Source organism: Pelobates fuscus, chromosome 4 (assembly GCF_036172605.1).
Source record: "Pelobates fuscus isolate aPelFus1 chromosome 4, aPelFus1.pri, whole genome shotgun sequence".
NCBI lineage: Eukaryota > Metazoa > Chordata > Amphibia > Anura > Pelobatidae > Pelobates > Pelobates fuscus.
The window spans coordinates 350,368,223-350,394,586 of NC_086320.1; the positions used below are offsets into that span (position 1 = coordinate 350,368,223).

The 26,364-nt window shown below is 42.5% G+C and overlaps 1 protein-coding gene across 3 annotated transcripts; it reads left to right on the forward strand.

Annotated features, from left to right (window-relative positions):
• Nucleotides 1–2,946: 2,946 nt before the first annotated feature.
• THNSL1 (threonine synthase like 1) lies at nucleotides 2,947–16,093 on the forward strand. Of its 3 annotated transcripts, XM_063452565.1 has the most exons (4): nucleotides 2,947–3,019; nucleotides 9,207–9,306; nucleotides 11,340–11,429; nucleotides 12,978–16,093. In XM_063452565.1, the coding sequence occupies exon 4, from the start codon at nucleotides 13,060–13,062 to the stop codon at nucleotides 15,253–15,255; it is 2,196 nt and encodes a 731-aa protein (XP_063308635.1). In that variant the 5' UTR covers nucleotides 2,947–3,019; nucleotides 9,207–9,306; nucleotides 11,340–11,429; nucleotides 12,978–13,059; the 3' UTR covers nucleotides 15,256–16,093. The 3 variants fall into 3 exon arrangements, with proteins under 3 accessions (XP_063308635.1, XP_063308634.1, XP_063308633.1); XM_063452564.1 differs by lacking the exon at nucleotides 2,947–3,019 and having other exon boundaries at nucleotides 9,033–9,310; XM_063452563.1 differs by lacking the exon at nucleotides 2,947–3,019 and having other exon boundaries at nucleotides 9,033–9,306.
• The last annotated feature ends 10,271 nt before the right edge of the window (nucleotides 16,094–26,364 follow it).

Sequence of the window (26,364 nt, forward strand, 5' to 3'; positions counted from 1 at the left end):
TAGAGATACATTGATTCAACGCATTTCTATGAGGAGATGCTGATTGGCACAGCTCAGTTTTTGTCGCACCTGTGCATTAACCTTCCAAAGCTTTCCTATGGTAAATTGAAAAAAATATATGATCTCAGCCATGGAGGCGTGCCAACCGTGGTGAGACCGCCATGGCGTGTGATAAAAATGTGAGTTTGATCACTTTTAATCTCTGGAGAGAGGGGGGCCAGGATCCTAATGCTGCATTCTAGCACTATATAGTGTCAGGAATACAAACATGTATACCGGGCACTATAGTGTTCCTTTAAGCAGTCAAGAACTTTTGTGTCACTGTTGTATGTGTGGGAGGACCACCCACCTGGCTGCAGAAGGCAAAGCTCTATACAAATCATGATTTGTCTACATCAGTAATTATATATGTACTTTTGTTGCTGGCAATAAACTGTGTTTAGTCACTACATTATGCTTGTCAGGGTAAAAACATCACCAATAAAATTGCGCCTTTTAAATGACAGTGTTGCTATGGCAGCACAGTTATGTCTCTGCATTTATAAGATTGCAGCAGCATTAAAGGACGTCTTTGGAAAGAGCATGAAATTTCATCTACACCTTGTGCTAGCAGATCTGTAATCTGTTGAAAAAATCTGAAATAGACTCCAGACAGAAAGGTCAGCAATCTCAAGAGCTTTATGTGTCTGACATGTTTCTTTAAAACCACAGAGTTACTAATGTTGCTGCCAAGGGTTGAGTTTACAATAAGTTGTTGGGGGAGGTCAGAGTTAGGTTGGTCTGTAGCATAACAGGACAGAGGTGAGATGGACTATAGGGTGTCCGTGACAGGGGACACTGCGTTACTGGTGACAGGGGATGGTCTACCAATGCATCACTGGAAAGGAGGAGAGGCCGCCCAAATAAAGGGTAAACAAACTTGGTGGGGATTTACGTCCAGCAGACTGACAGTCTCAAGGCCACCATTAGGGGGTACAGCCGATACAGCATTATGGGGCCCCAAATTTACAATGTGCATATATATATCTATATATCATGTATGTATAATATATATATATATATATATATATATATACCCCTGCAGGCCCCCATGCCACTAGCTGCATGTATACCAACGAGGGGGCTCAGCAAACAGCTGTTTGTTTTATTTCTTTTCTAAACTTAATTACATTTTATTCCCCCCTCCCTTACCTGTTGCCAGGGATGGGGGACATTACACTCCCTGGTGGTCCAGTGGCTTTGTGCAGGCTGCCAGATGTTGTACTGTATACTGTTCCAGCAAAAGCCATCTTCCTCCTCTGACAGGTCCTCTCTCTTGAGCCCGAGCTGCATGCCATGTCGGAGGATTGCCGTGGTAACCTGCAGCAACACTGACAGCCATGCTCATGAGAGTTGGAGAGAACCTGACAGAGTGAAGATGGCTTTTGCTGGACCAGTATACAGTACAGCATCTGGCAGCCTGCACAAAGCCACTGGACCGCCAGGGAGTGTAATGTACCCCATCCCTGGCAACAGGTAAGGGAGGGGGAATAAAATGTAATTAAGTTTAGAGAAAAACAAACAAACAGCTGTTTGCGCACATAACGCAGTCCAATCCAACTGCATCAACTACACAAACACACTGCATCCACTACACAGACAAACACTCTGCATCCACTACATCCTTGTAGGCGGACTTGGGGCGAGGGCCCAGACCTTGACCTGTGCAAGGGGCCCAGCATTAGCCCAGGACAGTTTCCCAAGCCAGACGCGTTCACGGCAGACCATGCACAGAGCATCTCATCATGTCCATTTGGGTGTAGCTGCCAGCTGTTGGCAAGCAATGGCCCATAGATAACACGTTTCTCTTTCATAGCATAGATAGCTCTCTATATGCCCAATACCCAGCTCTCAGAGTATAGTTTATAGCTAAAATATCACAGAATGCATCATGGGGACTAAATTAGCAACGCATACTAATCTCATTCCTTGTGGCATGCTCGTCTGCATGTGAGACGTAGAGGTAAAATGCTGCACGTTTTTGACGTGTGAATGAGTGTGAAACATTTTTAAACTTCTCAATACTGCAAGTATGTTAGTAGTAAAAATCAAAACAAGGGACTGGCTGCACTCACTCGGGGCCAATAAGTACAGTAAAAATAGAAATCCAGCGCACTCACTTATCAACTAAACAGCTACTTTGATGCTGATAGATTTGACTAGTTTTATTAAAAACACCTAATCTAGGAAAAAAATAATGGGGGCTTAGTTACACTATATGATCATACATTGCATAAGCCTGCCACAAACGTCAATGTACCCCATCTTTGGCAGGTCCTACTCTCACTGCCAACTGTCTACTGTCTACTAAATGAGCTACTCACTTGGGGAAATCCTTCCATCTCGAGTTCTCTGCAGTACAAGGCTTAAATAGGGTTCTGAGATGAGACACCTGTGACAGGGGGCGGTGCAAAACCAAGGAGCTGGCTAGACTCCTAAATATATATGGGAAAACAAGGGACTGGCTGCACTCACCTAAACATGCTTAAATGGGGTGCTGCTGGGGGCCATTGACGTTTGTGGCAGGCTTATGCAATGTATGATCATATAGTGTAACTAAACCCCCATTATTTTTTGCCTAGATTAGTAGTAAAAATCAACAAATAAATAAATCAAGGATATTGTCTTGTTAAAGTTTGAATGTATGATAAGTATTCTTTTTAACAGCATATTTTTTTTGTGAAATATTGAAAAATAAAATAAACAGAATAGATGATAAGAATAACATACTAAATTTTGCAAACGATATGGTTAAAAAATAAATGCATTCCCCAACCCCCTCCTAGCTCTGCAATAGCTGCTGTGTTCTGGCCACTCCATACAAATAGAAAAGTCTGAAATATTGCCCTTTTAAATGTCACAGCATTGCCCCTTTAAGATGAGAAGCTCTAGCGAAGCATGCTGGGAGTGATAGAGTGAAAGTGTCCATGACGTTGTTTGTTGCTGCTTGTATACGTGTGACAGGCAGCTGTGCAGCCAGGTAAGGGATACAATGTATGTAACCCAACGTTCCAAGGGAACCTGGGAATGGCATGTGCAGATAGGTAGGTTGGTCCCACTTATGGCACTGAAATATATGCTTAACACCATATATTAGTAATATATATAAAATCTAGCTGCAGTTTCTTTGATTAGTGAGGTGACATAGCAGAATGCTGCCTGTGATTACCTTATTATTGCATGGAATAGATTGTGCAGGGATGGATTCTGCCACCCAATTCAGTCTATTGACAATGTACTGAGAACAACAATACTGTGTTTGTTTTGCAGCAAATGACAAGGCTCAGATCTGGCTCCATTGATGTTTGTTCAAACCAGGATATGGCTCAGATCTTTCTACTGAATCCTGGCAGCTTTGCCGCACATGCGCAGATACTTCATAGGGCGGCATTCATGTCTCGACTAGGAAGCATCTCTAGTGGCCATCTGAGTGTCCACTAGAGGTATTCCTCAGCAGTAATGTAAATACTGCCTTTTTACAAAATGGCAGTGCTTACATTAAAAAGCCTGTAAAGACATGCTATAGATACCAGAACTACTACGTTTAGCTGTTGTGGTTCTGGTGACTATAGGGTCCATTGAATATAGAGAGGAAAAAAGAATCATCACAAATGTAAGAAATAAAATGTCTGTATCATTATTCTAAAAATTATTTAAAAAAAATATGCACATTCCTAGCTTAATTTTTAGCACGACATATGACACAAACATTTTGTACTTTGCAGATTACTTTTTATATATTTTTTTTATACATATACAGATTGTGTAATACTGCCCCTGACTTAGGGTGACCACATTTCCTAACTGCCATTCAGTGACACTGTCAGAAATGCATTCCATACATTTTACTACCCGTCTCTACCCCTTCCATTTATATTAGAACCCCACCTACCCCTTCCATGCACATTAGAACCACCCCTACCCCTCCCAGGAATATTAGAACCACCCCTACCCCTTCCATGCACAAAAGAACCCCACCTACCCCTTCCACGCATATGAACCACCCTACCCCTTCCATGCATATTAGTACCCCCCTAACCCCTTCCATGCATATTAGTACCCCCTAACCCTTTCCATGCATATTAGTACCCCCTAACCCCTTCCATGCATATTAGTACCCCCTAACCCCTTACATGCATATTAGAACCCACCCTACCCCTTCCATTCATATTAGTACTCCCCTAACCCTTTCCAATAATTTTTCTACCTCCCCCTCCTCCCATCCATATTAGTAGCCCCCCTAAACCCTTCCAATTATTTTTCTACCTACCCCTCTCCCCCTATCCTTATTAGTAGCCCCCCTAACCCTTTCCAATTATTTTTCTACCTACCCCTCCCCCATCCATATTAGTAGCCCCCCTAAACCCTTACAATTATTTTCCTACCTTTGTCCGACCTCGGGACGTCCGGCAGGCGCAGTGTCAGACTGAGCGCCGGGTAGTCACGTGACACTCGGCCAGGGCCGGTGCAAGGATTTTTGACGACCTAGGCAAAAGTAAAGTTTGCCGCCCCCCCTCATGTGACATCACAATGCCCCACCCATATGATCTGCCATGTTAACTAACGCCAGTGCTGGAGTGCCGCCGTGTTTACATTAAAAGGCCTGCAGGGACAGGCTATAGACACCAGAACCACTACATTAAGCTGCAGTGGTTCTGGGGACTATAGTGTTTCTTTAATGTGAGGCAAATTAGAGATTAGTGCCACGAATAATATGTCAGATTGCCTACTTACAACCAGATGAGGATGATGATGGGCTCTAGCTGCAGTCTGGCTCCACTGGTCTGGTGTAGAACAGGCTCTGTGGAGGCTGTTTGTAACTGTGGTCAAAAAAATCAATGTTCTGGGAGAACGGGAAGCAGCTCCATTTTTGGGGGCCCTTTACACAGCTCAAGGTCTGGGTCCCAGGGTCCACCTTCATGTTCCACCAATTGTTCACAGGGGGTGGAGTGTGTAGGGGATGTCCTGAAATGTGTGTAAGGAATGCATTGTGTGAATCTGTGTTTGTATGTGTAAGGGCTGCAAGGCGTGTTTCTGTGTATGTACGGGATGCAGTGTGTGTAAGGAATGCATTGTGTGTTTATGTGTGTGTAAGGGATGCATTGTGTGTAAGGGTTACATTGCTTGTGTGTGTGTGTAATGCATTGTGTGTTTTTCTGTGTGCAAGGGGTGCATTGTCTTTGTGTGTAAGGGGTGCATTGTGTGTGATTGTGTGTGTGTGATGGATGTCAATCTCTCCCCCCTCCCTTGTCACTCTCTTCTCCCCCCCTCCCTCCCTTGTCACTCTCTTCCCCCCCCTCTCCCTCCCTTGTCACTCTCTTCTCCCCCCTCTCCCTCCCTTGTCACTCTCTTCTCCCCCCTCTCCCTCCCTTGTCACTCTCTTCTCCCCCCTCCCTCCCTTGTCACTCTCCCTCCCTTGTCACTCTCTTCTCCCCCCCTCTCCCTCCCTTGTCACTCTCTTCTCCCCCCTCCCTCCCTTGTCACTCTCTTCTGCCCCCTCCCTCCCTTGTCACTCTCTTCTCCCCCCTCCCTTGTCACATTCTTCTCCCCCCCCTCCCTTGTCACATTCTTCTCCCCACCCTCCCTTGTCACATTCTTCTCCCCACCCTCCCTTGTCACATTCTTCTCCCCCCTCCCTCCCTTGTCACTCTCTTCTCCCCCCTCCCTTGTCACTCTCTTCTCCCCCCCTCCCTTGTCACATTCTTCTCCCCACCCTCCCTTGTCACATTCTTCTCCCCCCCTCCCTTGTCACATTCTTCTCCCCCCTCCCTTGTCACTCTCTTCTCCCCCCTCCCTTGTCACTCTCTTCTCCCCCCTCCCTTGTCACTCTCTTCTACCCCCCTCCTTGTCACTCTCTTCTACCCCCTCCTTGTCACTCTCTTCTCCCCTCCCCCTCCCCACTCTCATTCCCCCTCCCTCCCTGTCAATTCCCCTCCCTGTCAATTTCTTTATCCCCCCCCATCCCTGTCAATTTCTTTATCCCCCCATCCCTGTCAATTTCTTCCTCCCCCCCCATCCCTGTCAATTTCTTCCTCCCCCCATCCCTGTCAATTTCTTCCTCCCCCCATCCCTGTCAATTTCTTCCTCCCCCCATCCCTGTCAATTTCTTCCTCCCCCATCCCTGTCAATTTCTTCCTCCCCGCCATCCCTGTCAATTTCTTTCTCCCACCCCCATCCCTGTCGATTTCTTCCTCCCCCCCATCCCTGTCGATTTCTTCCTCCCCCCCATCCCTGTCGATTTCTTCCTCCCCCCCATCCCTGTCAATTTCTTCCTCCCCCCATCCCTGTCAATTTCTTCCTCCCCCCATCCCTGTCAATTTCTTCCTCCCCCCATCCCTGTCAATTTCTTTCTCCCACCCCATCCCTGTCAATTTCTTCCTCCCCATCAATTTCTCCCCACCCTTCAATTTCTTCCTCCCCCTCTGTCAATCTCTTCTTCCTCCCTCTCCCTCCCCCTGTCAATTTCTTCCTCCCCCTCCCTCCCCCTGTCAATTTCTTCCTCCCCCCCTCCCCCTGTCAATTTCTTCCTCCCCCCTGTCAATTTCTTCCTCCCCCTCCCTCCCCCCTGTCAAATTCTTCCTCCCCCCTTCAATTTCTTCCTCCCCCTTCCCCCCCCTGTCAATTTCTTCCTCCCCCCGTCAATTTATCCCCCCACCCTCCCCTACCTCTGTTGTAGCGTGGCCGAGCCCTGTATGGTCCGCGGGTACAGGGAGATTTTGTTTCCTGTACCCGGCCGGACTAAAAGGAAGTGCACACTGACTCAGTGTGCACTTCCTGTTAGTCCGGCTGGGTACAGGAGACAGATGCTCCTTGTACCCGCGGACCATTCAGGGCTCGGCCACGCTACAGTGAGGGAGTGACAGGAGGGAGCTCCTCATGCTGCGCCCGGGCGGTGCGCGCTCATGGACGCACCAGCTCGGGCAAAGCTGCAGCCGCCTGAGCCTCTCTACAGAGCGCTCGGGCGGCTGCAGCATGAGTGGGGCCGGCGGAGCTGGGAGGGGATTTCTCCATAACCTGTCCCCCCCGCATGATTTGCTGGGGGGGATGCGTCCCCCCCATCCCCCCGGTTCCTACGCACATGGGTGTAGTGTGTGTATGTATAGTGATACACAAATAGTATTATTTGTGTATAGAGGATATAATCTGTGTTTAAAGGTTTTAGGCCTATAATCACACTGTGTGACAAATCTTTACAGAGCCCCTCCCACTATGAGGCACACCACACCCCATTATCCAATACCTCCCACTATTTAAAAACTCCCATTCTTTTTAATACCAAAACAAAGAGATTTGAAAACTTGATTATACATTTTAACTAACAGATGTTACACTTGAAAGTGCGATATAAGTATAATTATTAAGTAAAACAGCAGTAATCAAACTAAAGTTTGGCCCTGTTTAGTGTGTAGCAAGTTCAGAGCCCGAATACTGATATGAACATTATAAAGATAAGTGTTAGGGATCGACCAGTATTATTGCAGACAGTGGTGTATCCTGGTTTTGTGCTGCCCTAGGCAGGACAAAACTCAGGTGTCCCCTCAAACCGCCCATAGAAAAGCATTACTCAGTGCTTTCCTATGGACGTTCTGCGCGTTCAATGCTATTTTCGCATTGAGCTTCACAGAAGCGCCTCTAGCGGCTGTCAGGAAGACAGCCACTAGAGGCTGGATTAACCCTGCAATGTAAACCTAGCAGTTTTTCTGAAACTGCTATGTTTTCAGCTGCAGGGTTAAGACTAGAGGGACCTGGCACCCAGACCACCTAATTGAGCTGAAGTGGTCTGGGTGACTATAGTGGTCCTTTAAGTTTATTGAAGTAGTCTGGGTGCAGTGTCCCAGTCCCCTTAACACTGCAGCTGAAAAAATAGCTGTTTTAGAGAAACTGCAATGTTTATATTGCAGGGTTAAGACTGCCACTAGTGGCTGTTTACCAGAGAGCCACTAGAGGAACTTCTTGGTTCTTCACAGAGTTTAACTCTGTGAAACGACGTTGGATGTTTTCACGCTATGCATGAGGACATCCAGGGCCTTTAAAATCCCCATGTGCAGGTTTCCCCTTGCACTGATGTTGGGGGAGGTGGACATGAAGCCAGTGCTGAGGGACATCTGCCCTGGAGTCAGGTAAGTGTTTAGTGGATTTTTAACCCTTTGATTGCTGTGAAAAGGCAGAGGGAAACAATACTGTTAGAAGTACAGCTTTGTATTCCTAACAAAAGCAAAAGGAAAAAATGAGGGCAGCGCTATCAATTGCAAATGTGCACACCAAGTGCTACATACAAGTTTATTGAAGGACAGACAGTATTCCTAATGCTATAGTGTTCCTTTAAATATTCCAACAGAAAATGCAATTTTTAACCTGTGTGTTTGTTCTTGGCAGATATAGGTATACTTGGTCCTTAAAGGGACACTATAGTCACCTGAACAACTTCAGCTTAATGAGGTTGTTCAGGTGAGAACTATAGCTCCCTGCAGCCTTTCTCATGTAAACACTGTATTTTCTGAGAAAATACAGTGTTTACATTGAAAGCTAGGTACACCTACAGTTGCAGTCACTCAGAGTGAACCAGAGGGACTTCTGAGTTGATGGAGTCATAATATGCCTCCATCCACTCGGAACTGCTGTGCACGAGCATCCTGTGATTCAGTATCTCCTCCCTCTGCATGCAGACACTGAACTTTCCTCATAGAGATTCATTGATTCAATTCATCTATATGAGGAGATGCTGATTGGCCAGGGCTGTGTTTGAATCATGCTGGCTCTGCCCCTGATCTGCCTCCTTGTCAGTCTCAGACAATCCTATGGGGAAGCACTGTGATTGGATCAGGCTATCACATATCAGCAGACTGCTTATTTTTCCTGAGTCTCAGCATGCAGATTTACAGCTTCTGGCTTGAATACAGTAAGATTTTTACTATATTTATGGAGGAACGAGGGCCCCAGGGGGCTAGATGGTGGTGTTAACACTATATAGGGTCAGGAATACATGTAGTTGCACTGGTGACTATAGTATCCCTTTAACCACCAACCATTTGACAGCTCTTCACTATCTGGTTAAAATATTTGTTTCTCATCCCTATAGAGGTGTATACATATGTGCCGAGGGCAATTATTTATACACTGATCTGCCGCAACATTTTTGATGTGTTTTTCTTTTTATTCTATTTTAGAAAATGCCTTGGAAGCCATGAGATTACTTCACATATGACGAGAGAGTGCTCATCCTGTGCTATTGTCGTCACTGGAAAATACACATAAAGCCATGTTAGGGTAGGTAAGTGAGTGCACTGGTACTTCACGTAGACTTTCATAGACTTTTGATTCTAAACGCCGCTCCCCACCTCTCAGCTTGAATTGCTTTCAAACAGTGGAGTAAGTGTTATTTCTTTATTTTATTGTGCATATAGGTTTAACAGACACTCTCATGGTGCCCCAAAGGCATTCCACTAGCTTGTTTCAGCAACATTTGTAACAGTGGGGTACATATTGAGGTTTGCACATTTTTATATTTGTGAGTAAATACATAGGCTAAACTACAAGAAGGTGTTTAGGTGTTCACAGGAGACACATGAAAGCAGTATTGTTAGTGGTATACATTTGTAGTGAGTACAAAGTAGGTAAGCCAATAAAGTGTCGAACTGGCAGGTTCCATTTTATCATTGGTTGTAGGCTAAGTGTAAGCTAGGCGTCCGGGAGTCTGCCTAGTGTGTGTGTGGTACAAGCTTTGTGCTAACGCTTTTGCAATTAGGCTGTATAGATACATTCAAGTCACATCTAGTCATATCGCTTTATAAAGGTTATCACCCTGGCTGGTCGGGGCGACCCGGGCTGTCCCAGTAGGATTATGTCTGCGTCTTGGTGGCCCCGAGGCTACACCGACAGGGGAGGTCCCAGTACTGTCCGGTGCCTGCCCCGTTGTTGTTGTGCAGCAGGGAGTAAGTGTCCAGCAGAGCGGGCATAGCAGGCAGTGGGTTCCTCGTTGGATTCTCCTGGGCTCCTGTTGTGTTGATCCTGCCTCTCAAGGTTGGTATCGGTCATGGTGGGGAGCTTGATGTTGCCCACATGAGTTTATCGCTTTCTAGTTCGTTTTGGTTTAGGCTTGTGGGGAGTGAGTGCCTAGTAGTTACTCCAGTGTCCCGCCTTGCCTCTCGCTCGGAGATCCCTGGTGGTGCCGCGCTAAGTGTTATTTCTTCACCATGCAATGTGTGAGCATTTTGTGTATGTCCCTATCTCCCCCCGCCCCCCATCCCCTCCACCCAAGGGGCATTTAAACTGTGAATGGAAATGTCAATAAATTGTTAGCAGTCATGGTATCTCTGCTATGCGCTCATTGAGCAGCTCCACTGATCAGATCCGATGAGTGGAACTGTGCTGGACAGGGGTTTATGGGATAAAATCAGTCTCTATAGACCGGAATGTGAGCTTGCTGACTAGTGGAGCCTATTCCTCGTGTGGGAGAGACATTCAAGTGCTTCTCTGGCATCATGTGTAAGTGCAGCAGCTTTGGGAAATTTAATGATTTCATCACTCCAAGCACCATAACTACTACAGCACACTTTAGTGGTTATGGTGCAAGGAGAGTCTTGGCACCCCCTAATGTAAGTACTCAAACTATTTTCGACTGGCTTTATTTCCAATCATCGTATTATTAAACATTATTCGGTATGAATATATGGCCGTTGTGTTAGAGAGATGTTTGTTTATATTACTTAAAAATACATTTCACATTTTTAATTTTTTTTTATTTTTTTTATATTTACAGTGTCTTTTTGGTACACTGTTTGCTAAGGAGAAATAGATGCCTCAGGGTCAGAGTCCGTCTCCCTTCCCACCTCCACACTGGAACACTCATTGTGCTCAGGCAGACGGCAGTCATAATGGGAGTTGCAGTTAGAAGTTTCCTTTTTCTGCAGCTCCTGTGGCTGTTGATTGTAATAGCTACTAAACTCATAGAATGTTAATCTCGTTTAGTGGGAGTTACAGTTCATAGCAGCTATAGTGACAGTAAGCAGACAGACAAATCGATATATACATGCTTCAGTGCTGTAGGGATCCTACTGCAATCTTGGTGTTCCGTTAGCAGGCAAAGGCCGTGCATGTATGACGGTTGTCCCAATCTGAGACGTGCTTGTACTGCCATGTACTGTAAACATATTTTATATCTGAGTCATTGACATGGCTAAGGGAGTAATATTCAGCATTTCATGCAAATAAACCATTTGGTGGACGTATACATGTATACAATATGTTTCATCGGTGGGATGTAGCAGAAATGTAATCATCAATATGTATTTCTCTCACAGAGCATTCCATACTTGGTGCTGATAATTCATACCACAGATAAACATCGGTCCATCCAACATTCTGAGACTACATTGAAAGAATACATCAAGGTAATTGCTGGACATCGCACAACACATTTTATTATTAATCAAGATACTTTTCTCTTTTTTTTCCATGTATATGATATGCCTTTTAGAAAACGTATTCACTAAAGTGAGAATTCAAACTGAATTTTCAAATTTAAGTCCAGAGTACATTAGCTATAAATTGTAGAAAAGAATCCAGGCACTCCAATGAATTCCAAAATATAAGCAATTTATTAGAACCAGAAGCTACACAGCAACGTTTCAACCCCTCAGGGTCTTTATCAAGCTTGATAAAGACCCTGAGGGGTTGAAACGTTGCTGTGTAGCTTCTGGTTCTAATACATTGCCTATATTTTGGAATTCATTGGAGTGCCTGGATTATTTTCTACAATTTATAACTTTACATTTGGTCCATTTTGGTGCTGGGACCTATCCATTGGAGCACCCTGGATTCCTTGATGATGGGTTGAGTGCACTTCCATCATTTCTTTATATCTATCAGAATAGATTAGCTGGCAGAATAGCTTGGACATAGAGAATTTTTGCAGTTTGCTATTTTGACCTTAAAGGGAAACTATGGGCACTTAGACCACTTCATCTCATTGACGTGGTCTGGATGCAGTGCTCCTGTCTACCCTAACCAGGCAATGTTAAATATTTGCAGTTTTTGAGAAAATGCAATGATTACATTGTAGGGTTAACTCCACCTCATGCTTTCGTATTGGGAAGCTTTAATGTGCAAGCGTCGCGCATGTGCATTAGGTCCCACGATCGCCATGGAAGAAACCTAGCAAGTGCCTAGGGAAAAAAAAAGAGAAAATGCAAATGTAACCACGTCATGGCCAGTTTATCATGATTGTGCAAGCTTATCTTGTGTCTTGAAGGGGTTAAGCTACAAAGGAGCTGCTTTATGCAACCTTAATGTTAATAATAAAAATCTGTGTGAGAATAAAATCATAACATCTTGAAGAGTTGCCAAACCTCTCTTGCTTGTTTTTCAACCTTAATTTACGGTATGTATTAGAAGACCAGAATAAAACCAAATAAATTAAAGGGTCATTCTTGGCAATATAACCACGTCAGTTTCCTAAAGTGGTTATTGTCCAAGGACTCTTGCCAGGTCTTGCATTTTGCAAATTCCTTTACAGCATTTCCTGAGGTATTTCACATTTTTCAAAAGCTGTAGCTTGAAAAATCCTCTTACATTAACTCCTTATAAATAAAATCCAAGGTAAGTAGCGGACCGTTCAGCAACCCCTGTACATAATCACATCAACTTGTATTTAGTGTTCTAATTTTTTTTTTTTCAATGTCCATCAAGAAATTGGACCGCGAGAATATGAAGAGTAATTGCTGAATTGTTAACTATTTACCTTGGATTTAATTCACAAGTATGAGGACTTTTCTCTAATTTGGTGGGCTTTACCTGCATATCTGCTCAACGAAAGATTTACCTATCAGACTGCACAGACAGGAATACGGCGTATGATTATTATTATTTTTTTGTGTAGTGTGAGTCAGAAAGGTCCAATGATTTCTGCCTTTAAACTATATTATTTCTTTCTCTTTCAGCTCCCTGAATTGTGTAGTTTTTGTTTCAGTGATTGAAGAAAAACAGTGTGTATCCGTTTTACAAATCTTGAAAAGAAAAAACATGCCCTTATTTAGTCTGCATTCTACAACTGGCTTACTGAGACCATTCATGTCAAAACCTTTGGCACGTATAAAGCTTCAGAAATTCTGGAAATCAACTCACAACATTCTTCTTGAAGGCAAAAACCTTATATTAATGGGACCTCCGGGTTCTGGGAAAACCTCGGTGGGCAAAATACTTGGCCACAAGCTGGATTGTCCGGTTGTAGATGTGGATGATGATGTCCTTGAAAGAAAATGGAATATGAGTGTTTCAGAAAAATTGCAGGATGTGGGTGACGAGCAATTTTTGGAAGAGGAAGGGAGAGCCCTTTTAAACTTTTCAACATCTGGAAGTGTTATTTCTCTTACTGGGTCCAATCCTCTTCACACTAGTAGCATGGAACATGCAAGGAAAAATGCTATAGTTGTTTATCTTGATGTACAAACACAGGATATCATTGATAGACTGGAATGCATGAAAGTGGATCGTATTGTTGGCCAAAGGTCTGGAGCATCAATTGGCGACATACTTCAGAAGAGGAAAAATATTTATAAAAAATGGCATGATGTGCGTGTGCTCTGCCAGGCTGGGGATGATATAGAGACTGTAGCTGACAAAGTGATTGATGCAGTAAACAGATACCAAAACCAGGATTCTGAAGCCTTTCTTTCCACTAGGTCTTTGTCCAGTGATCAAAGAGCAAGAGAATGCAAAACAAAGTACTTCAGCGATGCAATTGTGGAAGGTTTGGCTTCGGATGGTGGACTTTATATCCCAGAAGAAGGAATGCCAAAAATTGCTGCTGGAGACTGGGAACGTTTAATTAGGGCAACATACGCTGAAAGAGCCCAAGTAATATTAGAGCGATGCATACATCCTGCTGATGTCCCGGCAGTCATATTAGGAGAAATTATCGAAAAAGCATATGGAGAAAATTTTGATTGTAACAAAATTGCACCGGTAAGACATTTGGTGGGGAACCAGTTTATTCTCGAACTCTTTCATGGACCTACAGCATCCTTTAAGGATTTGGCACTGCAGTTCATGCCTCATATCTTTGCTTATTGTATTCCTAAAACATGCAATTATGTCATCCTGGTAGCAACCTCCGGAGACACGGGAAGTGCTGTGTTGGATGGTTTTGGCAGTCTCAGTGACATTGATAAGCAGAGAATTGCTGTGTTTTGCCTGTATCCTGAGAATGGAATAAGCCCGCTTCAGAAATATCAGATTCTTGTCAGCCAAGGACAAAATAGGCAGGCACTAGGAGTCAAGTCTGACTTTGATTTCTGTCAGACTGCCATTAAAGAGATATTTAACAATGCAGATTTTACTGGATTTCTTACAGCCGAATATGGGACCATTTTAAGTACAGCTAATTCCATAAATTGGGGGCGACTGCTCCCGCAGGTTGTGTATCACGCATCTTCATATCTTGATCTTGTCAGTCAAGGGGTTATAAGTTTTGGGAGCCCGGTGGATGTATGTATTCCCACGGGAAACTTTGGCAACGCCTTAGCTGCTGTCTATGCCAAACAAATGGGAATCCCTATCCGGAAAATTATTTGTGCCTCTAACCAAAACCACATTCTAACTGATTTTATTAAAACGGGTCACTATGATCTCAGGGGTCGAAAGTTACAACTGTCTTACTCTCCCTCAATTGACATTCTGAAATCTTCCAATTTAGAAAGATACTTGCATCTCATCTCAAATGGTGATGGGCAACTTGTCAAAGAATTTTACAGACAGTTGCAAAACCAGGGTCACTGCCAACTGCAAGATCACATATTCCAACTGCTGCAGCAGGATCTAATCAGCGACTGGTGCTCTGAGAAAGACTGTTTAGCAGCAATCCATTCAGTTCATAGCGCAACTGGATACATTTTAGACCCCCATACAGCTGTTGCCAAAGTTGTTGCAGATCGAGTGCAAGATAGGACTTGTCCAGTTATCATCTCATCCACGGCTCATTATTCCAAGTTTGCACCTGTTATTTTACAAGCTTTAAAGATTGAAGATCTTAAACGAAGTCCACTAAGTCAACTTCACATACTTGATTCATTTCACCCTTTACCGCCTTCTCACAAGAAGCTGTTAAATACTCTGAAAATGAAAGACAACACGGAAAGCAAAGTTTGTGAAGCTGATTCCGATACTGTGATGGGCCACATGGAAAGTTTTGTTCAAAATACATTTCTGAAGGTTTTCTAAGGGTCACAACAATTACATTGCCTTCAGCCACCCACTCTTCCTTTTTCAAACTGAGATCTATATGTAATAGAATTAATATTTAAGTATATTCGCAACGCAAATTTAACAGAAACAGTTTATGAAAGTTGTCTCATTATTGTACTGAAAAAGGGAAACTCTTTTCGAAATATATTTAAATGTAGTTTGAAGAATTGAAAAGTCTGAATGTAAAAGTGCTTGTATTTAACCCGTTTTTGTTACTCAGGTTTATTTGTTCTGTAGGTGCTAGTTCATATCTGTACTGTGTATCTTGTTCATTCTAATGTCATTCTGGACAGCCTTTATGAATTCAGGTTTATCTACAGCAGTGGCCTTTATAACAAGGGTTACCACATTCAGCATGTTTTCAGGTACACATATCACATATACTTATGGATGGGCAGCACATGAAAGGGTTGCCCTGTAGTATGCAGAATTCAGAAGTTGTATGAGATGTAGTAATTAGGCAATGCAGAATCCTGCAGAATATGTGTCTTCATAAATATGACAACATCATGTGTGTCCGTGAGAGGTTGAGTTGAACAGTGATCCATAGTCTCTATATACAATATGTATACAACAGAATAGGGATTAATTTACTAAACAAGTAATTTTAACTTGGTACTTGAAATGGCCTAGATGCTAGAATTATGTGACCCTGTGGGTTGATGTACACATCAGACGAACATTATTTAGATGGTAAACTCAGTCTGTGCATTCAGTGTTTATTATGCCGGGAGATGGGATGTGAAAAGTGAGTAATAAGTGTGCATATTCAGTGGTTAAATTAAACAAATTAATAAATACATGAAACAGTAAACATGTATGGTGTGGTATGTTTCCAGCAATTTAAAAGTGAGAAGTAACTCTAAAGTTCACATTCACTATTGGGGAGATTGGAGGAATTGAAAAGACGTTTCTTGGGGGGCAGTGTGGTGATTGTGGCTATTTTTTTTAATTTATTTTTTAAACGGGTTATTCCAAGCACAATAACCACTTCAGTGATTTGCAGTGGTCATTGTGCTAGGAGTCTGTATGTGCAGTGTTTTCACTATGAAACTGGGACTCTCTGCAGGGCAAGGTGACCTAGGGCCCTTGAATAAGGCACCTGTGACAGGGAAGGGTGCAAAACAAAGGAGTTGGCCTGGACTCCCAAATATATATATATTTAGCCTTGACCTGTATATATTTACAAGTGTGCATGTTCAGGTGAGTGCAGCCCTCTTGTTTTATTTATATATATATATATATATATATATATATATATAATTTGTGTGTGGCTCTAGATTTTGTGAGGCACTTGACAAAGTTAAAATACCATAATTCTCTCATTAGACGCTAAAGACCAGGAGTAGGTAACCTTTGGCACATATGTTGTGGACTACATCTCCCATAATGCTAGCAAAGCACCATGGGATATGTAGTCCACCTGCATTTTTCCATTATAACCCCCCCCACTTTTTGTTCTTCCATTATTCCAGTTTCCCCTTCTCCTCCTTGCCATCTAATCTCTCTCCCCAGTTTGAATTTAATAATTAATGCAATGAGTATGCTCCTCGATCCTATCGATTTACAAAGTGGCATGGCTAAGCAGTAAAGGACTCTTCTGCTCTCCATGTTGGGCACTTCTGCCCATTCCCAGGCCTGGATTGAATCCGCACTGTGATGGTCCCAGGGAGCAGGGATATGATGTCCGTAATGTCCCTGCCCCCTTCACACAATCCGTGGCACATGGAGGGTCAAGAACACACAGTGGTGCTTGGATGCCTTTTGAGCATTTGTTAGAACTGCCAAGCCAGATTGCCAATACCTAAGAATCTCATACCCTCAGACTACCACCAGCACAGTGCAAGGCAGCCCACATGCACAAGGTGATGTGCTTTTGCGTAATTGACCTAGCTCTGCGACCATCCTCGGGTCTCCTTTTGACTTGCAGAACTCTGTGGCCTAGTTCTACCACTGCTGCACATACAGGAATATGGCCCAGTGTTACCACCCTCCCAGTTCATTCCCCTGGACATCCCTCCCCCTTCAATGAGGGTGAGTGACATTTTTAGAGGAAGATCGTGCTGCAGGGTCAACTCTCTGTGTGGGAATTGCAGGTAGGTTTTCTTTGATTACTTAATCTATTTAAAAAAAAAAAAAAAATGTTTTGGGATCGGCGGGAGGCCATACCAGTAAAGGTTACTATAACTAAAACAGTGTTTTATTATTGTGGTTGAAGAAGCTCTTTAAATAATCAGTTCTGCATAGGTTTGCTCTTTTTATGCATTGTATAGATGATAAATAAAAAGTATTTAAAATATATATTTTTTTAAAAAGCAAAGCAACGTGCACCTACATCAATACCAGCTAACATCACACCAAAGAGAAGGAGTTCCAGCCATCACATTAGGAGTGAGTTAATTAAAGGGACACTGTAGGCACCCAGATCACTTCAGTTCATTGAAGTGGTCTGGGTGCTGTGTCCATTTTGAACCTAGTGCTGCAATGTAAAATCAGGGGCAGCACAAACCAAACACAACACTGGCCAATCAGCATCACCTCATTGAGTTGCATTGAATCACTGCATCTCTATAAGGACATTTCAGTGTCTCCATGCAGAGGGTGGAGACACTGTATGTTAGTGATGCACACTGAGCAGCACTACCCCAGGAAACACGTCTAGTAGCCATCTGAGGAGTGGCCAGTGAAGTTATCACTAGGCTGTAATGTAAACACTGCATTTTCTCTGAAAAAAAAAACAGTGTTTACTGCAAAAAGCCTGAACGGAATGATTATACTCACAAGAACAAATACAATAAGCTGTAGTTGTTCTGGTGCCTATAGTGCCTTTTTAAGCTTTAAAGGGATTCTATTGTGCCCAAAAAACAAAGCCATTTTCATGGCACTATAGGTCCCTACAGTGCCCCCCCTCCCTCGCTCCCCCCTCCTGCGGTGCTGAAGGGGCTAAAACTACTTAAGTCACTTACCTGAATCCAGTGCCGATGTCCCTTGTCGCTGGGTCATGCCACGCCGACGCTCCTCCCCCGCCAATGTGCGCTGGCGGGGGAGACCTAATGCGCATGCGCGGCAATGGCCACGCTCGCATTAGGATTCCGATGACGCTGGAGGTCCTCATACAAGCATCCGGAAGTCCCTCTAGTGGCTGTCTTGTACACCGCAACTAGAGGAGGAGTTTCTCAGAAATTGCAACCACTCTAGGGTTAAGGGACATGGGACATTGCACCCAGACCACTTCAATGAGCTGAATTGGTCTGGGTGCCTACAGTGTCCCTTTTAATGTGTGTCAAATATTCCAGTAGTACCCTTTTAAGGCAAAGCCCAAAATATTTGATTCGTAGGTATGCCCCTTCTCCACTCTGCCGGTGACCTTCTCCTGTCCACTGCTTGCAACCATACTGCTAACTCAGCTTGCAAGACTTTTCACGATGGCTCCTTTCCATTTGGAACAGCCTGCCCACCCCCATCAGACTCTTCCCTAGTCTTCAGTCATTTAAGAAGTCCCTCAAAACCTACCTATTCAGAAATGCTTCTGGCATCCCAGAGTAAATTCTATGTCACAAACCTGTCTCTTGTTCTCTCCTAAAGTGCTACACTCCACTCTCACCTCCAGTTCTGCTACTTTTCTCCCTTGTTTGCTGCACCTCCTTTGCTGCCTTATTGTGTTTTTTTTTTTTTACCCCACCTCCTCTAGACTGTAAGCTCGTTTGAGCAGGGTCCTCGTCTACCTATTATTCCTGTAAGATTTTGTAATTGTGTAATTTATTTAATTTCCCCCTTTCATATTATTGTAAAGCGCTGAGGAATACGTTTGCTCTTTATAAATACCAATAATAATAATAATAATTTTAGTGTGTTACCTTTTTTTTTTTTTAAAGTATCACTACTGCATTAGATTTCCTTAGTTCATGCTTATGTTTTTGTTTTTCTCCTTCCTGCCAAAAAGTAAAAAAATGAATCACATTTAAAAAAAAAAATAATAATAATAATAAAAAAAAAAATATTAAATCTTCTACCTGGCTTATTGAACATCTTTCACCAGACAGTGTGGGAAAAGTGTGCCAATCTATCTTATCCAGAAATAATTTAGAAACCACAGTGCTGCAAACACATTTTTTTTTTCCTATCCTCAAACATTTTTATTGTAACCATGTAGTGGGATAAAATGTTTACGCGAGCAGTAGTTGGGTGAGAACACTATCATTCATCATGATGGTGACAGATTTCAAATTGCTCAATTTTTTTGTTCTAGGTTTTTTTTCATTTTCTATGTAAAAGTATATATTTCATATTTTGACTGGTATAGTCATGAAAACACAACCTGTAAATCACAGTATTTTCATGAAATTTGGCCCGTGTGCCTGGAATAATCGTATGTTTTAGCTATACTCTTGTAGAATGCTCTGTCATGTAATTAAACATAACTAAATTTGAGAAATACCGTGCTTTTAAATTGAGTGTGTCACACTTTGAGATTTGTATCCCTATAGGTTTATGCCAAGCACTATGACCACTTCAGTGACTTGAAGATGTCATGGTGCCTGGAGTATATATGTGTATAATTTCGCTATGAAACAAAATGTCCAGGGTTGTTAATGTTATTTTGGTGACCGATATCCCGTGGTGGCACTGCCCACATGTCCATGGTGGGGGAGTGATGTTGGGGAAGGCATATTGGGTTGAGGGAACAATTTGGAATCACCGCTTGAACGGAGGTGTTAGCTATATTTTATTTTATTTCTTTGTATAATTTATGGGAGTGGACCAGCGCAATAATGGTTACCCTAACCAAAAACAGTGTTTTCTGAAAATGCTGTTTTTTGTTGGAGTAATTCTTTCAGGTTACATTCAAAAAATTATCTATAAATCTATTACTTAATAAGCAATATTTGTTTTGTTATGGACTATTTTACCCCACCAAAGTTGTCCCGTATTGTACTTAAGCCTCGTAACTCTAATTCTGAATCATTTGTTATATTGGCTGTGATTAAAGGGACACTTTAGTCACAACAACCTCTACATCTTAAATAAATGTTGCAGTCATCCAAGAAGGACCATAATCCTACCATGGGATACAGGGCCATCTATAATATTAATAGGACCATGGGAAAATAATTTTCTTGGGCCCCTTTGACCCTGCCTCCCCAATCATGCCTTTCATCCCAATACAGTTCTGGAACTAAAAAGAGATTCAAGACATACTTACACATACATATACACACACACACACACACACAGACATACTGACTTACACATACATATACACACACACAGACATACTGACACACACACACACACACACACACAAACAGACATACACTGACAAACACAAACATAGACATGCACTGACAGACACATACGCTGAAACCCACCTCCTGTTTTATACCTTGGAGTGTGACTTCCCTGGTGTCCAGAGTGGTGACTGAGACTGTTGGGGGTTAGAAGCTGGCTTTACCAGCCCAGCCCTGCTCTTCTCTGCCTCCTTGGTGACTACCAAGGCTCTCTGTTCTCTGTGGGAGGAAGTGACTTGCGGCTGTCACTTCCTCCCAGCAGGCTGCCGAAAAGCAGTGCATGAGCCACCCGGTGGGCCTCCTTCCCAGGTGGGGAAAATAATAATAGTTGAGAGCAGCAGGGCACACAAGGCAGATGCTTTGGACTTCCCAGGAGTAACTGGACTGAGGGCAGCTGCCCAGTTTGCCCGATGTTAAAGACGGCCCTGATAGGATATCTGAATTTACTCAATTATGTTTATGTGGCAGTGTAAGAATAACTTGGTTGGTGGCTTTTGGTGGTTGCATTCGGAAAAACAATTTAAAGCATTCCTAGCGTCCTAGGGAGGTTTACAGTTTGGGCCCCCTTCATTCGTCGCATACAGATAAGTGAATTGGACCTAGCAAATTCATGGCTCCCGGGCCCCTCTGTAAGGCTGAGTTGGCCTTTCTGTTGATGCCCTGTATGTACATAACACATCATTACTTATATATTTATGGTATTTTGGCATTTTATTTATGTATATAATGCAAAAATACCAGAGTATTGCAGTATGCAATGATACAGAGTGCCCATGATGATCCCTGTCTACCGACTAAATCACTTTCAATGGAGACATGCGCGTCTGAACTGGACCATGGAGCAACGAAAGAAGATTGCCTGGTCAGATTAATCACATTTTCTTTTAGATCAGGTAGATAGCCAGGTGTGTGCATTGTTTACCTGGGGAAGAGATGGCAGCAGAATGCACTATGGGAAGAAGGCAGGTTATACTCTGGGCAATGTTCTGCAGTTAACCTCAACATTCATGTGGATGTTGCTTTGAAACGTACCACCGACCTAGAAATTGTTGCAGAACACATACACCACTTTGTGGCAATGCTGTTCCCTGATAGCAGTGACCTCCTTTCGTAGGGTAATGCACCCTACCACACTGCAAAAATTGTTGAGGAACATGACAAATAGTTCAAGGTGTTGCCTTGACCTTCACATTCCCCAGATCTTAATCCAATCGAGCATTTGTGAGATGTGCTGAAATAACAAATCTGATCCATGGAGGCCCCACCTCGCAACTAGCAGGACTTGGAGGATCTGCTGTTAATGTCTTGGTGCCAAATACCACAAAACACATTCAAAGGTCTTGTGGCGTCCATCGCTTGATGCAACAGAGCTGTTTTGGCAGCATGAGGGGGACCTACACGATATTAGGCAGATGGTTTTAATGTTGTGGATGACCAGTGGTACTGTAGCACCACATAAAGAATGGAACCCTTTCTTTAAAACATAAAATACAAGAACCACATCACAAAATATCACACAAGAAAATTATCAAGAAAAATGAATGTGAATGTAAAAGCATAACTTATCCCTCTGGCAACCACAATACAGGTGGTAGTATGCAAGATCATTTTATGTAAAAATATACATTCAGTAACTCAATGTACAAAACAGATGGGTAAGAGTTTTATAGCGGTCATAATATTTGTTTATGGGAAATCAATAAAGTATAAAATCTATAGCGCCACGTTCTCCATTAGCAATTTCTGTATCAGTTTAGTAAATCTGCAATACTTTGCTTTGAAATTCATCGTACCTGTATTTTATCAGACGTGTTGTGACAAATCAAATTTGCAATTTTGAGAACAGCAACTAACCTTTAGTTTTTAGCTTTTTTTTCTCCTGCGTATTGAAATTTGAATGCAAATCACTCTCTGTAATAAAGCCTCAAAGTCTAGATAATAAAACCCCTGACAAGTTGGGTCTCCTGAGAGCTCAGCGTCGTAATTGCCAATCCTGTTTTAATTTAATTTTTTTCCGATTCACATGAGTGAAAATTTCAAATTCATTTAAAAAGGGATCAAGACAATGACTTGGGAGCTTTCATTTTCGATATCTTATACAGAGAATATTATTGGTGGGATAATACGAAATGTCCGGCTGAAAAAGCAGTACAGGTTTGTAATCCGTTGTCTTATATGCCGGAAAATAAATACAACTCCAAATAATCTTTTTGTTTTGTCTCTAAGTGGGTTTATTCACGAAGCCAGGAATTGTGGCGGATTGAGAAGGGAATTGTATTTTTGACCTATTTTGAGCTAGAATTTCCAATCAACATATGAATTCTCCACAATATAAATTTTTTTGAATACAACAGAAGATACAACAATTTTGTATCTTTCTGGTTCTGGTGTCAGAGACGTTTACCGGATAAGCTCTGCATAAAATAAAAGCAGATATTTTTCTTACAGAAGAAACATCCTTTTAAAGATCGATAGGAGGTCTTCTTCAAAATAACAGAAAAAAAAACAAGTATAACTCATAGCAAACAAATTGCTACTACCGTATATACTCGAGTATAAGCCGACCCGAAAATAAGCCGAGGCCCCTAATTTCACCCCAAAAAACTGGGAAAACGTATTGACTCGAGTATAAGACTAGGTTGGGAAATGCAGCAGCTACTGGTAAATTTCTAAATAAAATTAGATCCTAAAAAAATTATATTAATTGAATATTTATTTACAGTGTGTGTATATAATGAATGCAGTGTGTGTGTATGAATGCAGTGTGTGTGTATGAGTGCAGTGTGTATATAATGCAGTGTGTGTGTATGAATGCAGTGTGTGTATGAGTGCAGTGTGTATATAATGCAGTGTGTGTATGAATTCAGTGTGTGTATGAGTGCAGTGTGTGTGTGTATGAATGCAGTGTTTGTATGAGTGCAGTGTGTGTATATGAATGCAGTGTGTGTATGAGTGCAGTGTGTGTGTATGAATGCAGTGTGTGTATGAGTGCAGTGTGTGTATATAATGCAGTGTGTGTGTATGAATGCAGTGTGTGTGTGTTGCAGAGTCTTGGTGGGGGGTGGGCATTTTTATTATTATTTTTAAAAAAATATTTTAATTTTTTTGTTATATTATTATTTTTAATAATATTTTATTTTATTTTATTATTATTATAATTTTTTTGTCCCCCTCCCTGCTTGATACATGGCAGGGAGGGGGGCTCTCACTCCCTGGTGGTCCAGTGGCATTGGCAGTTCAGTGGAGGGGGGCTGGCACAGAGCACTTACCTCTCCTGCAGTTTCTGTCAGCTCCCTTCTCCTCCGCGCCGGTCCGTGCAGCTCCCCTGTCAGCTCACACTGAAAGTCTCACGAGAGCCGCACTATGACCCTGCGGCTCTCGCGAGACTTACACTGTGAGCTGACAGGGGAGCTGACCGGACCGGCGCGGAGGAGAAGGGAGCTGACAGGAGCTGCAGGAGAGGTAAGTAAGAGCTTCTCTGCCAGCCCCCCTCCTACACGCCCCCTGTCTGTATTATGGCAATGTAAATTGCCATAATACAGACATTGACTCGAGTATAAGTCGAGTTGGGGTTTTTCAGCACAAAAAATGTGCCGAAAAACTCGACTTATACTCGAGTATATACGGTAATCATGCAACAACCCCGGACTTCAGGGTCAAAGCCTTTATAATTCAATAAAAAAAGCTAAAGGCAGGAGAGAAGGGGGGGATGCCCACTTTGGTCTGCTTGTCTGTATCCCCTCTTTTTTTTTTTTTTCAAAGTGAACTTCTAATTTTAGGCCAATATGCAAGCTTTAATGACTCAGATAATTTTTACAGTCTGGCTATTTTAACCTTAAATATGAAATTCACTTTGAATTCTCACATTAGTGAATAATAATGTGTGCGTTTTTAACTGGAATTCCACAAAGACGCACTCACCTGTGCAAGTAATATACATTTCTGTGTGGAGCATCATACCCAAGCAGTTGAAGTTTTTAACACAGTCCTTCTCAGCTATGTCGTGTTGCTGTTAGATTTTTTTGGAGTGGTTATTTATATTAAAAAAAATATTGGCTGCATTCGCCATATTTCTCTTGCAACATTATTCACTGAAATGGGAATTATTCACAAACAAACTGGAAAAATTCTCCCAGACAGCTATGTTTCAGTTCGGCTATTTTGGCCTTAAATAGAGGGTGTCACAACGCCAGTGTTAATAAATCGTAAAATTAGCACTTTAAACATGTCTTAATAAAATGGAGGTATTCTCATACATGAAAATAAATGGAAACGGTGATCAGAGTTTAATCATTAATAAATAAAAGGACAGCTAAAAACACACTCACAAACAAAATCGCACAAAGAACTGTGCGTAGAAAGCAATGCCAACAAGGTTGGAGGACTACTGTCTCTTTAATATCTAGAGTGCAAAGTTTGGTTGCTCTCCTGCAGAGGGATTTAGATAGACCTTTTTACTGTAAGAACAATAAGGATGTGGAATTCTCTGCCTGAAGAAGTGGTTTTATCAGAGTCCATACAGATGTTCAAACAGCAACTAGATGCATACTTGCAAAAACAGAATATTCAAGGATATAATTTTTCTATGTAGGGTAATAGCTTCTTGTTCCAAGGATCAATCTGACTGCCATTCTGGGGTCAAGAAGGATCCCCCCTTCCCCCCAAGTTTGTTGCAAAATTGGAAGTGCTTCAAACTGTGTTTTTTTTTGTCTTCTTTTGCATCAACAGCTAAAAACAAATGTGAGGAAGGCTGAACTTGATGGACGCAAGTCTCTTTTCAGCTATGTAACTATGTAACAGCTGGACGTCTTTTGGGGGTCTTTGCTCAATGCGTTTCGTCCTCTATCTTTGGACTTCTTTAGGAGTAAATTTCGGAACTATTTCTAAAATAGGACACTCCAGGTATTAATGTATTACACAAGTTGCAGTGCTTAAAATGTAATGTTCCATTTAAAGGTTACTCACTACTGCAAGGGTGGAAGGTCCTTGGCACACTAAATTACTACTTGCCAGTGATTCATTTTCCCTTGCCCACGGTTAGTTGGAAGTGAAAATGAAAATACTGAGCCCTGCAAGTTATCGCTCCTTATATCAGTATGTGCTCCCACTGCACTGTTTTATGGCTGCTTTTTTGATTTCAAGTGACATCTAGTGGTTTTCTGATGCAAATACTGCTTAATTATCCTGAAAATTACCTTTCCAGAGTTAAGCAGCTGGATAACATTCCCCGTGATATATTAATATCTGGATTGGGGTGAAGCAGTATAGATAAAAAAAACACTTGATATAAACAGCAAAGGGATGTATGCATTGGAATGATCTTGTGCGATTAATAGCCTTAGTCATATATATGTTTATTTATAACAGGAATGATGACTTAGAATTAAACAAAAGAGATGCTTAAAAGGTTCAAAAGCCATAAAAAAAGTATGATGCATATGTTTTTCATTCTTACTGTGCTGGGTGAGACAATGTTATATTGTGGGGCTGGTGGGGAGGGAGACTGCAATTACTAATTATAGCATGCTGTAGTTGTTACAGCATGCTGTAGTCAAAGCATGTCAAACTCGCGGCCCCCGGGCCGCATGCGGCCCACAAGGACATCTTTGCGGCCCAGCGAGCTGCGAGTACATGCTCATGTTATAGCAGAGTAGGCACCTGCTTTCCCCATATTGCAGGTGCCTACTCTGCTAACATCTACCCGGCCGAGGAGGAGGGTCAGCGAGGGAGCTCAGCCTTCCTGCTCCTCATTGCTCCCTCGCGCGCCATCTGAAGTGAAGCCCAGCATCACTAAACC

What these genes read in the sequence shown, in the direction of transcription:
- THNSL1 (XM_063452565.1), top strand. Translation starts at nt 13,060, where the DNA reads ATGCCCTTATTTAGTCTGCATTCTACAACTGGCTTACTGAGACCATTC.